Source organism: Cataglyphis hispanica, chromosome 15, assembly GCF_021464435.1.
Source record: "Cataglyphis hispanica isolate Lineage 1 chromosome 15, ULB_Chis1_1.0, whole genome shotgun sequence".
NCBI classification, from domain to species: domain Eukaryota; kingdom Metazoa; phylum Arthropoda; class Insecta; order Hymenoptera; family Formicidae; genus Cataglyphis; species Cataglyphis hispanica.
This window is the reverse complement of record NC_065968.1, coordinates 3043738-3061738: the sequence shown is the minus strand read 5'-3', so window position 1 is coordinate 3061738 and position 18001 is coordinate 3043738. Positions and strand designations below refer to the sequence as shown.

The 18001-nt window shown below is 34.4% G+C and overlaps 2 protein-coding genes across 6 annotated transcripts; one reads left to right on the top strand and one right to left on the bottom strand.

The window, feature by feature from the left end:
• Positions 1–753: 753 nt before the first annotated feature.
• On the top strand, positions 754–3727 carry LOC126855146 (probable serine/threonine-protein kinase cdc7). 5 transcript variants are annotated; one of them, XM_050602552.1, is made up of 5 exons: positions 754–1078; positions 1299–1382; positions 1570–1763; positions 2196–2468; positions 2626–3727. In XM_050602552.1, the coding sequence occupies exons 1-5, from the start codon at positions 977–979 to the stop codon at positions 2864–2866; spliced, it is 894 nt and encodes a 297-aa protein (XP_050458509.1). In that variant the 5' UTR covers positions 754–976; the 3' UTR covers positions 2867–3727. The 5 variants fall into 5 exon arrangements, with proteins under 5 accessions (XP_050458509.1, XP_050458508.1, XP_050458511.1 ...); XM_050602551.1 differs by having other exon boundaries at positions 755–1078; positions 1519–1763; XM_050602555.1 differs by having other exon boundaries at positions 756–1165; positions 1519–1763.
• A 1891-nt stretch (positions 3728–5618) lies between these two features.
• Positions 5619–17270, bottom strand: LOC126855104 (fatty acid synthase). Its single transcript, XM_050602478.1, has 19 exons — positions 16891–17270; positions 16410–16660; positions 15962–16193; positions 15147–15565; positions 14514–14807; positions 14018–14225; positions 13767–13927; positions 13289–13606; positions 12540–13045; positions 11940–12244; positions 11272–11673; positions 10140–11161; positions 9477–9718; positions 8483–9173; positions 7513–8341; positions 6794–7272; positions 6406–6660; positions 6070–6321; positions 5619–5946 (listed from the first exon to the last, which is right to left on the bottom strand). The coding sequence occupies exons 1-19, from the start codon at positions 17072–17074 to the stop codon at positions 5776–5778; spliced, it is 7221 nt and encodes a 2406-aa protein (XP_050458435.1). The 5' UTR covers positions 17075–17270; the 3' UTR covers positions 5619–5775.
• Positions 17271–18001: the final 731 nt, after the last annotated feature.

Sequence of the window (18001 nt, the reverse complement as noted above, 5' to 3'; positions counted from 1 at the left end):
GGTGTTCCAAAATTAAACCGACAAAAATTTTAGGTGGTTACAAAAAATACCAAAACAAATCAATTTTGTTAATAAATTCATATCCGCAAAAGAGCAGAAGTATTTGAAAAAAAATTATTTGTGTGTGTGTGTGTGTGTAAATTTGAATAATTTAGCACGATTGTCATTATATCATCACGTGACTGATTTTAACTTACTACGGATTTTATGGAAAGAACGGCAGAAACATCTGACTGTCAAAAACACCTGATTGTCAAACATGCTAAGCACCGATCACCATGAATATAATAATATATATAGTAAAAAAGATCATTACACATGAAAAAAAATTTAGTTGTAAAGCCATAAGCAAATCAATTAATCGCAGTTAAACATTTTTATTATGTTTTAAAATGCTTGATTGTGATTAATTGATTACTGCTGCTTACGGCTTTACGACTAAAATTTTTTCACGTATAATGACCTTAACGGAACGTTCTGAAAACACAGAGTGGAAAAGTTAGTTTAGTTTTTTCATAGATGAAAACAATATTTAGATAAGAAAGTTTAAATTCTGTAAAATAGAATGAATAAATTAATCATATAAAATGAAAACATCGTTTGCACATGTTCGATTTAGGGTGCGTTCAAAAATCCTACTGGTGGGGTAGAGTAGCATTGAATCGACCAATCAGGACAAAGAAACTTTTGCTCCTCGATTACAATAGTCTAGATCGTTCTAGATAATTCTATATATCGTGGTCGTGGAAAGCTGGAGCGGCGGGGAGAGGAGAAGTAGTTAAAAATAGTATAAACAGAGACTCTTGATTCTGTAACGAATTGTCATAGATTGTACACAAACTTTATTTGATACGGACAAACAAAACAATTCAGTGGAGGGAAACTCGCATTTCGGTTACGTTCTTTGCGAAAAGAAATCGGGACAAGTTAAATTAATGATGCAGCGATAAAATAAAATGAAAATTAGTCATAGTGGATGTATCCTGCTATATTGATACAATCGGGATATTATACGTGCGATTTTTCGTACAACAGAGATAAGTCCCTTCTATTTCAACTGGCACTGAGATCGAATAAGGTAAGGTCCAACCTTAATGCCAAAGTTACGTGTCGCGATGCTCATTCATAACCATTCGTGACCCGAGGCCCTCAAGACGATATATAGGTTAGCGTCCAATTAAAAGCGTCCAATTTAATGTCAATTAAAGCAGAATATTTATTTATTTGTTGTCGACTTTGTAATTCTTGGAAAATAAATAGAAAAACGGATGTCATGCTAATATATGTGATCCCTTCAGATACTCGTCAGTATCCTGGATCCACGAAATCCCCCTTTCAATTGGAACGTACTTCGAGTACAACCGAGTACATCCCAAATGACAGTAAGCAGATATTTGATTTATCTTGAGGCGAATTTAAATAGACAAAGATATTATACCGTTTTTCGATGTTGCGGAGATAATTTTATCTCTCTCAGTGTAATGTCTTTGTTATTTGTATGTGTCTCCTGTCTCTCAGAATACCATGGGTGGAGCACACTTATGTATGCCACAGTCCATCTTTCAACAGATGATGGATCAGCAAAATCCGCAGCAGCGACAAGTTGGATCTTGGATGCAAATGCCACAGGTACCGCCAATAAGTATTCCGTGGAGCGTGCCAGCCCTACAACAACACGAGTTGATTAGATTTACCGGAGAAACCAGTTCTGGGCCAATACTGCATCAAAAAAGAAAGTTGGAAGCACCAGATGTTGTAGATATGTAAGTCCTGTATAGTTTAAGAATGTTTTGACTGTGCAATAATAGCAAAAAAACTGTTCAAATAAAAAAAAACCATTTTGTATTGTTTGAAAAATCAAACAAATCCGGATTATAAAAAGAATTAATGTATCATAATATGGTTTTTTTATGTCTTCATAAAAGCAAATAGTTGTAATTAATATTTTTTTTAATTTATGACAAAAATTTTTGATTGAGAATATCTCCTGAAATCAAAATTGCAAGAAACAAAAAAAAAAGAAACCAATTAATTACAATTTTTAATAAATAATTTTTAAATGAGTAATAGTAGAATAATATTTTCATGTTTTTATCAATGTTTCGACATATGATATATACATCCTTGAAGGCATATTGCTTCAAATGCAATTTTTTATGCAATAAAATTCTATGTTATGTCATTTTCTTTAACAGGCATCAAAGCAAGCAGTTTATAACAGAGGAAAAAATGACTGCACATTTCAAAAGCTTGCGCATTAGTTCCATTCAAGAAACTGAGAGTCCAGTGCCATCGACTTCCACATCATCTTGTTCTCATAGGCAATTGGATATGGATCTGGATGTTGATGGGAGAAATACAATAAATGGTGAACAACTGACTGGCGTACATCCGAGGTTAGTCCTTTCAGAGGAACTCAAGCGAATACAAGAAGAACCTATTTTGCCATCAACTCTTCTATCTAAATTGTAAGCATAAATTGCTATTAATTGTTTGAAATTACAAAAATACAATGATCTATATATTTAATGGAAAGAAGAGAAAACGTGAAAACATATATATATAATAAATGTACTTATATTTTTTTCTCAAACCAGTTACATTTGGCTGATTTTTCTATTTCAGAGAGAGGCCTTCCATGGCTGTAGTCCTATGGGAGCCACCAAATAGACATCTTCGTATCCTGCCAACGCGAGATATTCCAACACCAATCCCAAGTACATCAGGCGACAGTAATAATAATAATAATAATAATAATAATAATAATAATAATAATAATAACAACAACAACAACAACGATGCTACTCCTGACTTAAATAACATAACATCTAGTGCCCTATCAGCATTTGAGCCAATGGAATTATGAAAATCTTTAGATCACTAAAGCACACACATTTTATCTCTATATATATTAAAAATAAGAAAAATATAAATATAAATATTGTATTACTCTAAGCTGAAAACGTTTCAATAATCTATAAGATGTAAAGTAGATTAGACTAAGGGATGAAGAGTATGAAGCTTTGTAACATGACTTATCTCCTGTTTGTAAAATAATTGTTTGAATGATAATTGAAACGTGAATTCGAATGTAAATTGGAATTTGATTTTTGAAACGTAAATTTGAAATGTCGCTATTTTTGTTCTATTCTGATTGTGAATGTTGCTTCAGTGTATTTTATTTGGATTTTACTATTTAAATAAGATATTTTTCTCTATTGTCATACGTATATATACATATATGTATATACGTACATATGATACGTATATTCTTATGTGTATCATCAGTTTTTGTGTATTACAGTTTTTCTTATTTATGTTATTTATGTAATATCCATACAAGAAATTTATGTTGAATAATCGTAAATTATTATTATTAGAGATTATTTTTACATACAAACACTATATATATTGAATTAATATATATTGAAATCGGGAAATAATTTAATTCTTTGTTGAAAGAAAGAATGTATCTATCATTTTTGATTTAGCATTTATTCTTTTTCTTTTCTCTTTTAATAAAACAAAATTTTAAGAAACTTATGATATATAACATTTATATAGTTAATATATTTTTATGATTTATATTTTACATGCAATGTTGAGCGAATAAAAGCTACTATTAAATAATAAATAATTATGTATGTCTATTGTGAATGATTGAATACACATATATTAATTTTACATTAAAACGATTATAATACAATAAAACACTGTATTCAGATTTTTAATGTCTTTTTTTTGAATGTTAAAAAATAAGCATAGTTAAAATAATCATAAATCTTTGCGTTCTAGCTTTATGTGTGAAGTTTCAATAAATAAATTCCAGATACATTTTGTATAATGTTTATTTTATATAACACTCAGATGAGCAGTTGGGTAAGAAGAAAGGAAAATTAGTGGCGTTTTTTATAGATCTGAAGGCAGCGTTTGATTCGATAGATAGGAGGAAATTGGTGGAAACGATGAGAGAGAGGGGTGAGGGAAGGGCTGGTTAGAAGAAGTGAGGATGTCTTGAGGGAGACTAGAAACAGAGTAAGGAGGGGGGAGTATTTGGAAGCATTTTGGACGGGAAGGGGAGTAAGGCAGAGGTATCCATTGAGTCCTCACTTATTTAATTTAGTGATGGCGGATATGGAGGAGGTAATGAGTAGAGGAGGATGGGGAGAAGTTAAATTAGGGGAGATGAGGATTTACACCTTGGCATGCACGGATGATGTGGTTTTGATTGCGGAGGAGAAGGATGGAATGAGGAGTATGATTGAAAGGTTAGAGGGATATCTGGAAAAGAAGGGGTTGGAATTAAATGTAGGGAAGTCGAAAATCTTAAGGTTCAGGAAAGGAGGAGGAAGAGAAAGGAATGTAAGTTGGAGATGGAAAGGGAAGGTGATAGAGGAGGTAAAAGAATTTACTTACTTGGGTTACGTAATGCAGAAGAATGGAGGGCAGGAAGCGCAGATAAGAGATAGGGTAAGGAAGGGTACTGCTGTAATGGGTCAGGTTTGGGGAATTGGCAAAAGGAAATTCAGGAATGATTGGGGAAGAAGATTATGGCTCTTTGATAAACTGGTGTGGACGGTGGTGGGGTATGGGGTGGAAATTTCGGGTTGGAGAGCCTACGGTAAAGGTATCTCTAAGATGGGTGTTAGGATTGGAATGGGGAACGCCAGGCTATATGATAAGGGAGGAATTACAGAGGGAGAAGTTAAAAGGTAGAGTTGGAAGAAGAGCATGGGGGTTCGAGAAGAGGTTGGAGGAAGGTAGGGGGAGTGGGATTGCGAGGAGATGTTGGGAGGAATTGAAGGAGAGGTGTAAGAAGAAAAAGGAATTATCGAAGTGGGAAGAAGAAAGGTGTGGGTTTTTTGAAGATAGAGGTATGGGTGTGATGGAAGTAGAGGCGAAAAGATCGGAAGGAGTGCGAGACTTCGGTTATTTTGTGAAAAAAAACATAGAGATGGATGAAAAGGAAAGATGGGAAAGGATAGAAGCGTCAAGATACAACAGGAGCTACGGAGAAATCAAGGGGATTCCAGAATACCTGAAGAGTGACTGGGGGGAAAGTAGATGGCAAAGGATGGCAAGGTACTGGTTGAGAAACGGAATGAGGGGGAACTGGTAATGGAAGGATGAAGAGGAATGCAGAAGCGTAAAGCGTGGAATGGGAAAGGTCAAAGATGGAGAGAATGTGAGGGAAATGGAATCGGATAGATAAAGGATAAGAGTCAAGAGGAGGAGAGATAGAGAGGGGAAGGCAGAAAGAGAGAGAGAGAGAGAGAGGGGGGAGAGAGAGAGAAAGTGGGCGAGATATGATTGATGTGGGATGTGTGAAAGGATTAGAAACGAGATATGAGCCGAAAGCGGAGGTCTCAAATTAGGGTAGGGCAGATAGCGGTGTGTGTGTTTAGGTAGACTAGAAATAGGTAGAGGTTAACTTAAGATAAGTTAGAGTTAAGTTAGTTGTAAGAGTTAAGATAGATGTAAGTGATTAAATTGTAAGAATTTATAACCCCAAGGGAAATCAATAAAGCATATCTATATCTATCTATCTATCTATAACACTCAGATGATCTTGATCTTGATGTACATCAAAATCATGATTCCAAATAACCTTTAAAAGATTTTAGCTATTGTTCGTTATTTATTAAGAAGTTTCCATCTACAATTGTTAAATTAAAGTAAATATTATTTATTTGCATATATATTTATATATTTATTTCCCTCTTTTTTTTTTTAATATAAATAGACATATATTAGAAAATATGATCTAGCTGTAATTTAAGCTTTTGTATCTTCGCATTCAAGTGGGTGATCTTCGCTTAAGAGCTTTTCAAATATTTTAGGATCAATCAATGATTCTCTGTTGATCGCAGTTATAATTTTATCGTTGTCCAACATTGTAACATGATTGCCTTCAACGTAATGCACTTTCACTCTATCTCGCGTAATCTAAAAAATAGTTTATAGTTATACTTTTTATTGGTTTATTATTTTTGTACGATATTACTATATTTCGATTTCAAAAATTGAAAAACACAAGACATTTAAAAAAATATTCGAAGAAAAAACTACCTTGTGTAGACCATAATCTTGTTCAGCCATATGGGTATATGATTCCGTAGGTTTCAAGAGTGTTATAGGCGCTCGAATCCGTGTCAAAGATGAGACGTCGTACTTTTGAAGAGCAAGGATACGACTGTATAAAGTTGTGCATAGCGCTTTTTGGTTTTCAACAGAAAGTGATGTGTTATCGGAAGCAAAGTGCGAAACAAAACTATCCAACTTCTGTTCCCAGGTCGTACACTTATGGAGATGTATAAGTAGCTGCAAAATAGAAAAAAATGTTAATAAGACAAGAAGATAAGGGGACGAACAAAAATATTATAGCAACCAACAATAAAAATTTACCTTCTCGATTGCAGCTGGTTGTAAATTATTCATGACATAGAGCAAAATATTGTTCTGAAGTTCCTCCTGCGTTTGGGATGGTAAAAATTGCTCTACCATCGCTTTCATTAGATCAGGTGCACCGTCAATCAACACTAATTCACCGTTCAAGGCATGATTTTCCAATCGTCTCGCTAATTCGATGGCGACTAATGAGCCATACGAATATGCAATTAGAGTAAAAAATCTTTCCTTTTCCGCCTTTGGTAAAATATACTGAAAATTTCCATAAAGCACACATGTCAATCAGAAACGCCTAACTAGTCTGTATAACGATATGTTCTTTCAGAGAAATATGTAACTGATATATCATTTTATTTGTATTGTCTATACCCTCTCCTATACGCACTGGTAAAAGATGATCGGCATACTCTGCTATACTTCCATGAGCGAGCCCGATATTATTTATGCCATATTGCAAGACCGTCGCTACCGGTTTGATTCTCGACGCCAGTGGATTAAATATGTGTCCGCAACCGTCTATGCCCGGCAAGAGGAATACGTCGACCGCGCACAGATTTTTCTTAGTCGATAATTCGATATTAATGTCGTTCGATATCATGTCCTCATTATTCTTAACGCGGACGAATAATTGCTTGCCAAGTAATTCGATCTTCTCTTCCTCAATCTGCGCTTGCGTTTTCTCCTGTTCTTCGTTACCGCATATCTCAGCTAGTTTGGCAAAAGTCAAGGTGCGAATATCATTCGCAGTGAGGAAAATGTCAAACTTATGTTCCAGCATTTGCTTGATTTCTACAGTCATCTTCGAGTCCATTCCGAACTCGGTCAACAATATATCTTGAGACACAGTTTTGATGTTTTTCACACCTGTAAAAATACCGAGAAATTAAAATTGATGATCTTATTTGATTTATTCCAGAATTTTTTTTTTCATATTAATTATTAAGTTTTATATCAATGCTCTAGGTTATCTAGAATATCAAGGATATCTAGCAAACTTTATCAAAGGAAGAACTTAACATCCTCATCCAATGACACGTAAGTAGCGCAAATGCATTTTTGCTCTGCATAAATCCGAAAGCTGTCTTAAAACAACAATAATCTTACCTATTATATTTGCTACAGTCTGAGCAACCCTGGCATTACCATCCACACGCTTTTCAACCACCATGCTGGATACTACTGGACGATTTTGCAACAAAAACTCTTCTAGTTTTTCAAGGCAAGATGATATCTTTTGCTGCGAGGTACCGCTAATAACTAATTCCTTGGTATCGTCTTCGTCTTGCAATTCAGCGACAAAGCCAACGTCGCCGATCGCGCCCCATTGAATAGCCAATCCCGGCAGGCCATCCGCCACTCTGCGCTCGCAGATTCTCTCCATCGCGGAATTGGTCATACCATGATTCGTCTGTCCGACGTTTCCTCGTCCGCAGGAAACTGAGGAAAATACTACAAATTGTTGAAGTCGTGGACACAGCTTTCTGGATAGCTCATCTAGCATCTTGGTGGACCAAACTTTCGCCTTGAAGGATTCCTTAAACGACTCTGGCGTTTGATTCTTACAAATGCTATCCTTCCGTACTACGGCAAGATTGAAAATAGCGTCCACCGGTCCTTGTTTTTCTGCGGATTTTAATATAAATTCGCAATCTTTACGGTTTGTAGCATCCACATCCGTTATAATTAGCACGTTCACGCCATACGATTTCCATAAATCGGTCTTCATACGTTGATAACCGGTTTTTATTCCTGTTCTTGATGTTAACACTAGGTTCTTAGCACCTCGGAGGATCAGCCAGTCGACCAATTCCAATGCGAAACCGCCTAGTCCACCTAGGATAAGGTAGCTTTTATTGCCGTCGCAGTAAAATTGAGGCTGAGCAAGAATAGATACTTTTCCAACCTGTTTTTCGTCGCAAATCTTTAAGATTACCTATGAAAAACATGCAATTTTTTAATATAAATTAAATTCGAAGATTTTTCTTCAAATATATTTAATTTGCCAATATCCGATTAAAGGAATTAAAAAATAACTAGTAAATTTTGGTATCCTATTAATTAATTTTTTTCTTACTTTGCCCATATGATTTCCTTCCACCATATATCTGAAAGCCGCTTCCACTTCATTCTTTTCAAAGATTTTTCTTACAAGCGGCTTAATAGCTCCGTTCTTCAAACCATCGGACAAATAGTTTTTCAGATTTATCTTCTCTTCCATGATTTCAAACACATTCTCCAGTATAATTGTATGAAAACTGACTTCCTTCAGGAAAATCATCATTCCTATAGAGTTACTCGAGGTAAGATCACACTTGCCAATCTCTAGGAAATGACTATCTTGCGCGAGACAGCGCAATGATGCTTGGAACTTCTCTTCAGGCAATGAGTTGAGAACGATATTTACACCTTCGCCTTTCGTTATGGTAAGAATCATCTGTTCGAAAGACGTATTGCGCGTACTACTGATATGATCATCGGGGATAGATGGGAACATCTCGCGAATAAACTTGCGTTTCTCGGGCGATCCCACGGTAGTAAAGATCTCACAACCCTCGTGAAGGGCGAGATGAATCGCCGCTTGACCAATACCGCCGGTGCCAGAGTGAATGAGTACTTTATCTCCCTTCTTCATCGCGCCTTGCATGTATAATGCATAGTAGCACACCGCGTATACGGATGGTACGGTAGCCGCGTCCTCCAACGACCAGTTGTCAGGTACGTCCCAGGATAAGTCTCTATCAGGTACTAACATATTTGACAGACCTCTGAAAGTACAAACATACATAGTTAATCGAACCGATACTAATCTATTTACAAATTTTTTTAGAATCAATGCGTTGATGAAATTTTAAGGAAAAGATCATAATACTAATATTAAAGATAATTAGTATAAACTATAATTAAAGTTAGTAAACTTTTAAAAACATGTTTTTAACTGTTAAGAAATATGATGCTTTTATACAACATGTGCCATACCATTTTGTTTTTTAAACAAAGTAAATAACTAAACTATAAAGTCTGAAGTAGTTATGTAATTTTGAATGTGTTTTCGACAAAAAAAATATTACCTGTTTTGACAAAGGCCCATCACACGACGGCCAGCAGTATCGATACCAGCATATTCCGAGCCAATCGAGTACTCATTGAATCGAGTGGGCATTGAGATCGTGTCTGGAGTCAGTTTTCCTGTAGCCAACATGACATCTCTGAAGTTGATAGCCGAATACACTACATGAATCAAATCCTTTTGTTTAGTGTCGGGACGTATGGGACCCTCGGCCCAATGAAGCGAACTCAAGTCGCCGCGTACCTATTTTCCATACATAATATAAGAATACATAATTATATACTCTATTATATAGAGTGTGGAAAAAATACTCTATCAAAAAAGGGATCCTAAAATATCTTGAAAACAAAGTATTTGAGAAGAGAATGTTACAGACAAAAATTGTACGGTTTCATCAAACAGTGACACTCATTTGATCTTGAATGCAGTTATGAAAGAGATTTTAAGGTCAATTTTAAAATCTTAAATGGAAATTCCTATTTTATATATATATATATATATATATATATATATATATATATATATATATATAATAAGTATACCCTAAATTCGAAAATTATTGTTTCTTACAACTGGTTGCCTTTTTCTTCTCCATCCTTATTTGCTAGTGTCAAACCAGTTGTAAGAGACGATAACTTTCGAGAATCTCAGATGAGTTACATACCGTTTGATTAACAAACGCATGATAGACAGGCTTTAACTTTGATAAATTCAACATTGGTTCGTGTCTATAGGATCCCCATATTTTTTCTGGTCGCAATACGTTAATAGGCAGATCTAACTGAAGCTGTTTCGCGTATAGAGAATTCTGTACAGAAAACTTGGGAGCTTCGGTATCTTGTATTAATATGCCTCTGATCATTTCTCCGCCTGGCTCCTTTCTCAGACAGTTCACAAAGCCCAGCAAGCCACACTCGGGATCCTTCTCGCCGACGAGTATTATTCTCATATCATTGGGAGTTTTGTTATTCATAATCGAATTTAGCTTCTCGAGCCAGGTGAATTCGTTGTTGTTAATGTGAATAATTTCCGTTTGTTTGATCGGTTGATTTTTCTTCTTCAAGAGTATGATGCTCTCCATGCTAGTATTTTTCTCTAGAATCACATCCAAATTATATTTCGAGAGCGCCGAGAGATTCTCTGACTTGGGTGATTTCTCCCTTGTCAACACGAAACCACCATTTCGCAGTTTTGATAGAATTTGCTCTAGTTTATCGCTCTTATTTTTTGTTAAAAGACCGATACCGACAGCGAGCAAAGCGTTCTCTTCATTGGACAGATTGTTTAAAGAGTTTATAGAGGTCACATTTGGCAATAAGGCATCATCGTCGAAACGATTAGGTGATATCAGAAGCACATTTGCCTGAATTAAGGGTAAGTCAGCTAGAATTTTGGTTAGTATAGGCGACGCCAATTCATTGATCGTCACATTATCAGAGTCATCGATCAGTTCGATGGTTTTGACGTGAATAGCTTGATGATATTCGATCGCGATATGCGTAGCCAATCTGATCGCTTCTTGAAGGGATACCTGTGCTCCGTCGCGATATGGCACAAATTTGTACTCCTCGAGGACCGGCTCACTAGCCGGCAGTTGGCGAAGTATTGCTCTAGACTTGACGCCACGAATCTCGACACCGCCCGATATTATAATCTCCAATTCTTTATACAGATGTACCGAGAGTTCTGCAATGAGAAACAACAAAGTTGCAATGTATTTGTAATAATTATAATAATTTTGTATCAGAATTATATATATGCAAAGTATGCAGAGAAATAAATATATAAAAATTTACGTCTATCTTCCAAATCTAGCTTTTGGATTTCTCGCTGGTGAAGCTTGGTATCGATCACGATCTTTTGTATTTTCATGGGGATGTACAAATCTCTTGTGTCCATTCCTAGAATCATTATTTGCAGCATGTTGTCAAGATATGTAACCCAATTACCCATCCAAGCGATATGTCCCTTCATCCCTGAAATCGATGCGCTCTTCAAAGAGCGGAAGAGGCCTGAATACTGATAGCCACGTAATCTTAGCTCTTTATAGATATCCTTGGTAGTCATAACTTCCTCTTCGTCTTTATTTGGCAAAATTGCAGCACTCGGTACCTTTTCCTGTGCGGGATTCCTTGAAATACGAACCACCCCGCTCGCAACTGTAGTACTGTTTTCTGATACTTCAAATCTTCCAGTGCCTGCAGGAATAATTATCTGATTAAATAAAATATTATAACATGTTAAGAGAATCAATAAATAAATTTATAATAGCAAAATTTATAGAAATATTCTTATATGAATAAAATAATATACAATCAAGATTCTCTTTTATTAGTGGTAATAATTTATAGTGGTAATAATAGTTATTGGATTTTATAAAAGATCACGGTAATTATTAATCATTATACTATTTTATAACTTGAACGCGTACATATTGTTTTAAAGATAGAAACAACAAGGATACCTTTCTGAACCATTATTGTTAACTCGATCTCGTCTTCTTTTGGAATGTGAAGAGCACGTTTGAAGATGATATTTTCAAAAACGACAGATAAATCTGAATACATTTCTGAATGCAATAAACCTACAATTTCCCAAACTAGAGTAAGATATGCTGTAGCAGGTATCAAGTTTTCTCCATTAATGACATGACCAGCCATATATTCAAAGTTTTCATTCATCAGCGACAATTTAACGTTTCTTTCCCCAGAAGTGACTTTCTTTGGCATTTTAAAAAACGTTACGTACCAGTCGTCGGAATGTTCCCATCTAGAAATAAATTAAATTATTCAATTTATCCTTCTAATATGTATCAGATTAGAACAATAATGGAATTATAAAATAATTTTCAAGCATCTTTCTTTAACTCTCTTATCATCGATATTCTGTAGATAGCAATTAATCAGTTACAATTTATCAGTTACATTTTGATATATCGAAAAGCGGAAAAATCGGGATAAATTTACACTTGTTGCAATGCTTTACTTCAGATAATCAAACATACGGATAATAATTTACGTGTAATCAAGTGAAAAGTTTCAACAAGTTTGTACAACAAACTTACTTAACAGAAGGCGAAATCATCGGAGTACCACGGCTAACCGGAAACTCAATAGGCGGGTAGAGATTCGCGATTTCCGGCTGTAATCCAATATTATAGAGCTTTCCGATCGCTTGCAGAAAGACCTCGCTGTTGTCTCTATGACCGCGTTGAGTGAGCCCAATGTTTGTGACTTCCGAACCGAGGGATCGCCTCAGGATTGCCTGCAGAAGACTGTGGGGTGCGATTTCGATAGTCACCGCGTTCTTCGGAATCATACGAGACGTTTCCTCGAATAGTACGGGATTCAGGAGATTGTTGGTATGATACTCAGCGGATGATAACTTGGCAGACGCGGTGGACCATTTGCTTTGAGGTACAGACGTGCTCAACCATTTCCGGCTGCGTGGTTTTGGCTCAGGGATTATTTCGCTCAGACAAGCTAACAGTTTCGGACCAGCGGGCGCGATGTAACGACTATGGTAGGGTATGTTGCTGCAGGCTACCTCCTTCGCGAAAATCTTCTTAGCCTGATTAAAATATAGATTTAATTAAAGCAGATATGTTTTCAGAAAACAACAAAAATCACAATAAGAATACACATATATATAAATTGCATGCATTATTATTAATCAATATTTCTCATCTCTTAGTAACTTTTAGTCCATAGCTTTACACTTTATTTATATATATTGCATTTAAACATTAACAAGACATTTTTTATCGATTTTTATTAAATGATTCTTTGGGGATTAAAAAATGATAAATTTTACTTGTAATTCGGCAACGAATTTCTTCATAGACTCTGCAGGTCCGCTAATAGTGCTGCTGTCAGCAGCATTATGGCAAGCCACTTCAATATCCGGTGGACACATATTTTTGATATCTTCGTAACCAAGACCAATCGCTGCCATCGAGCCATAAATTATTTCAGTTTCGATGGATACTAAACCTCTCGAATACGCCGATAGAATCATTTGTTCAGCGGTGAAGGTTCCGTCTGCGTAAGCGCAACCGAGCTCTCCGACAGAATGACCGATGATGTTATCCGGCACGATGCCCACCGATGTAAGTAAATCGACTAAACCAATCTATAAAATCAACCATATTAGAATACGATAAAGAATAATAAGAAATGTATTGTAATAATTTCTTTTTAATCTTTTATACAATCAAGATCTTTTCATAATGCACAATAACAACTTATTAATGGAAATAATGTTGAGATAATTATTATTATACTCAGCTTACCTGTATTGCCGCGATACCCACAAACGAATTTAATATATTGTCAAATGTAGACTTGTCCTTGTTCGTCAAAATATTAATGATGTCTACACCGCGCGGTCGTAAGATATCGTCACATTTCTGAATGGCTTTAGCAAAGATGGGGAATTTCATCAAGTCGATACCTATATTTTTAATATGAAAATCAAGAATTAATATCAATAATATAAAATATAATTATTTCTATTTATATAATAAAATTATATAATGCGTACCCATGCCGGGCCACTGCGATCCCATTCCGGAAAACACGAACCAGATCGGTCTCTTCATTCCCAAATAATTTTCTACTTGTCGCGTAGGTTGCTCTGCCGTTTTTGATCCGACTATCGTGTATCCTCGATACAAGTGTCCTTGAATATCGTCAATGTGTATGTCATGCAATAGACGAATATATTCAACATCTACTGGATGTTTCTCAATCTACAAAAGACGAAAGTAAATTTTCTTGACAGAATAAATTTAATTGACGAAAATTTTGTTGATTTCTTTTGCAGAAAATATTTTTGCCGAGTCGTGCAAAAATATGTTTCAAAATATCGTAGCATCATGTAGTTATTAAACCAATGAAACATCTATATCAATAATATATATATTTTTTATTTTCTACATTTTATATTATATTTATATTATTTTATATTAAATTTTTTGTTGTGATGAGCTCTCTCGGCATCTTACTCTCTCTCACATTCTCTTATTATTTTTACTTACATCGTTTAAGAATAATGTGACAGATTTTTCGTTACGTCCAGACACCACTACTAGTCTCGGTAAATCATCAGATGGAGCTCCATTATTAATTTTCTTCTTCGGATTAGATTTTAGTATGATATGACAATTGGCGCCTCCAAAACCAAAAGAATTAATCCCCATGTAATCACCTTCCCAAGGCGTCGAGTCGGTGACAACTTTGAGTCTACCTTCTTCAAGCGCTTTCAAGCCTTCTCGCGGCCGATTGAAATGCAAATTACCTGGGATTATTCCAGTTTCCATCGCCAATATTACCTACAATAAATATTACAATTCGGTAAATTTATGTAACATGAATCTATTGAAATATTCTTTAACGTTCGAATATTCGCAGATACAATAATTGCAATAATAAACTTTTTAATTTTAAACAATGCTTGATATATATATTTAATTAAATTTTAAATTTTAATATAACTCTTTTTTGTAATCTATATTATTTATAGTCTTAAAATTTAAATTTATTACAATTTTTTAACTTTTAATAATAATTTCGTAATTATTGTTTACATTTTTTTAAATTTGATTTTTTTTAATTATGATAAGTTAAGTAACTAAAAATCCCGAAAAATTTTGGTATAAACGCAAAGTCACCTTGGCAACTTGACAGAGACCGCTAGCGGGTTCAGCGTGACCCATGTTTGACTTGACGGAACCAATCAGGAGAGGGGTCTTTCTGTTTTTACAGAAGACGGAATCGACCGCCAAGATCTCCTCCGTATCGCCGATTTTAGAACCGGTACTGTGGCATTCTAGATAAGACAAAATGTTCGGCGACAAACCGCAATCTTCGTAACATTCTTGCATTAGCGTGCCTTGCATTTTGCTCGACGGAAACAAGATGCCTTGCTTCTTGTAACCGTCGCAATTTGTCTTGCCATAGACGACCCTGGCGTAGATTCGTTTTGCATACTTTGCCTTTTGCAGGTACACAACCGTGATCGCTTCGCTGCGAGCATAGCCATCTGCATCGGTGTCAAAGCATTTACAGCGACCGTCGCGCGACAAAACACCTGCAATCATTATTATGATTTAAAGTGTATTGTTTCAAAAAGAGAAATAATTTTATTTCTCCCTTATATTTCTCTTTTTTATATTATATAATTTTATCTCTTATAAGATATTTATACTAATTTTTGTATGTAGATAAATCGATTGAAAAGTTATATACACAACATGACACTTTTTGTACACTCTTATAAATATATAAGTTAAGAAGAGAATAGTGTTTAGTTTAGTTTGATATTCAAATGACTCTTCTTGATTTGAAATTCTAGTTCCTACAATGAATCTTTATAGCAAAAAGACAAAGCAAGAATTTTTTTGTTTAACTTTTTTACATCATACAGGGACAAATCATATAAAAATATAATTATACGTTGAAAAACAAGATGACAAAACGATCATACCAAGGCGAAAAAATTGCAGCGATATATAGGGATGTAAGCATAGATTCGATCCACCTACAATAGCGGCATCGCATTGACCATCTTGTATACACCGAAAAGCATGCTCCAGAGCGAATAAACTCGAGCTACAAGCGGAATCCAAAGTATAAGATGGTCCAATTAGTCCTAGCCAATAGGAAATCCTATTCGCCAACATGGCCCTGCTGCATCCAGTAATTCCAAACCCGTTTATCTAATCGCATATAAAAAAATTCATTTTAAAAAATAATTTAAAAATATTTGGAAAAATATTGAAAATATATTTCTCATATACCCACACTTCAATTTCTTGCTCATTAAAATAAAAAGTAGAAAATATAGAAAAGTGTATAGAAAATAAAAATAAAGAAATAGATTATAAATCCTAGATTTTGCAAAGACATATAATGCAATAAGATAAGAAATTTACCTGTAACTTTTCATAAAACCAGGTTTTTTCAGATTCCGAAAAACACGCGCCCACAAAGACACCCGTTCGCGATCCACGTAACTGCTTCGGATTTATTCCTGCATCGATGATAGCCTCGTAAGCGTGCTCTAGAAGAATTCTACACATCGGATCCATCGTCTGGGTCTGTTTAAAGTGGACCCCGAAGAACAACGTGTCAAACTTGTTAATATTGTTAACTTTTCCGGTTCGCTGAGGAATTTCCGGATGATCTGTCGGAGCAATAATTACAACATTCATACAATAAAATAATATATATAAAATATAAGTTGCTATGCTTATATATTCCAGGATTTCTAATTATATGACAATGCTGGTATAAAAATATAGATATACAATCTAATTATTTTTTAATGAAAAAAATTTAAAATTATATAATCTAATTACCATATATATATTAATGTCTATTTATATTTGATTAAAACTTAAATCTATTAATCACCTATTTTCCACCGACGATTATCATCCGAGACCAAGTCTACTTTATTCAACAGATTGTTCTTGAGTTCCTCCATATTGTCGGAATTCGGAAATCTACCGGCGATACCAGAGATAACAATTTCTTCTCCAGATTTAGGCACCTTGTAAACCCTCTTCGTCGATTTAGTTGCAGACATTTCGGACATTTTCAAAATCTCGTTAATTTGAAGAAAATGCTATTGTCGATTCGTTATCGAAATATTCTCTCAAATTTATAATTGTGTGAGAAATATTTATAATTAATTTTTCTAATTTTTACAAAAGATTTAACAACTTGATTTGTTGAAGAAAAAAACTTAACGAAAAGCTTAACAAGCACGTCAATCATCCAAAATATGAACGACGAATCAGGCCTGAGAAGTAAGACGACTTTTTATAACGAAGACCATCCCTACTTTATAATATGAATTTCATTAACTGCTACTTTGAACTTCCTTCGTTTGTACAGCCTATTTTGCATAATATAAAAGTAGATTCTATTGTGTTTCGAGAACATTTTATTCCTTTACTTCAAATATTATTTATATAAGTGATACAATTTAATTTTTCATCATATCGCAGAGTAACTGAATTTCCTTGAAAATCTAACTAATTCATGAATAATAAATATCGATGAAATAATTCTACAATTACGATTTATTTGCATTTATTTGTAAATAAATCAATTTTTGAAAAAAATTAAAAAAATACAAAAGTATCTTAAAACAATATGTATCCAATAAACTCGATCGAAAAAATATATCATTGCGTAATAGCATTGAATCTGTAATAAATCGTAAACTAGATTTTTTTCTACAACAATTTTGTTTTCTTATATAATTCAACAACCAATAATGAATATTCGTCATCGTCAAAGTGTCAAGGGTTGCCGGAACGCATAATATGTAAAGTAGAATACATAATGCAGGCTCTGTTAATGCCTTGCTTTAGCTATATACGTTTTACGTTTTACGTTTACTCAACCAATATTTAAAATCAAGATTTCAGTGAAATTATATCTAATAATTTTTCAGAAATAAATTAGTGAAATATATAAATTGTATTTAATATATGTATAAAAAATACACTGTTTT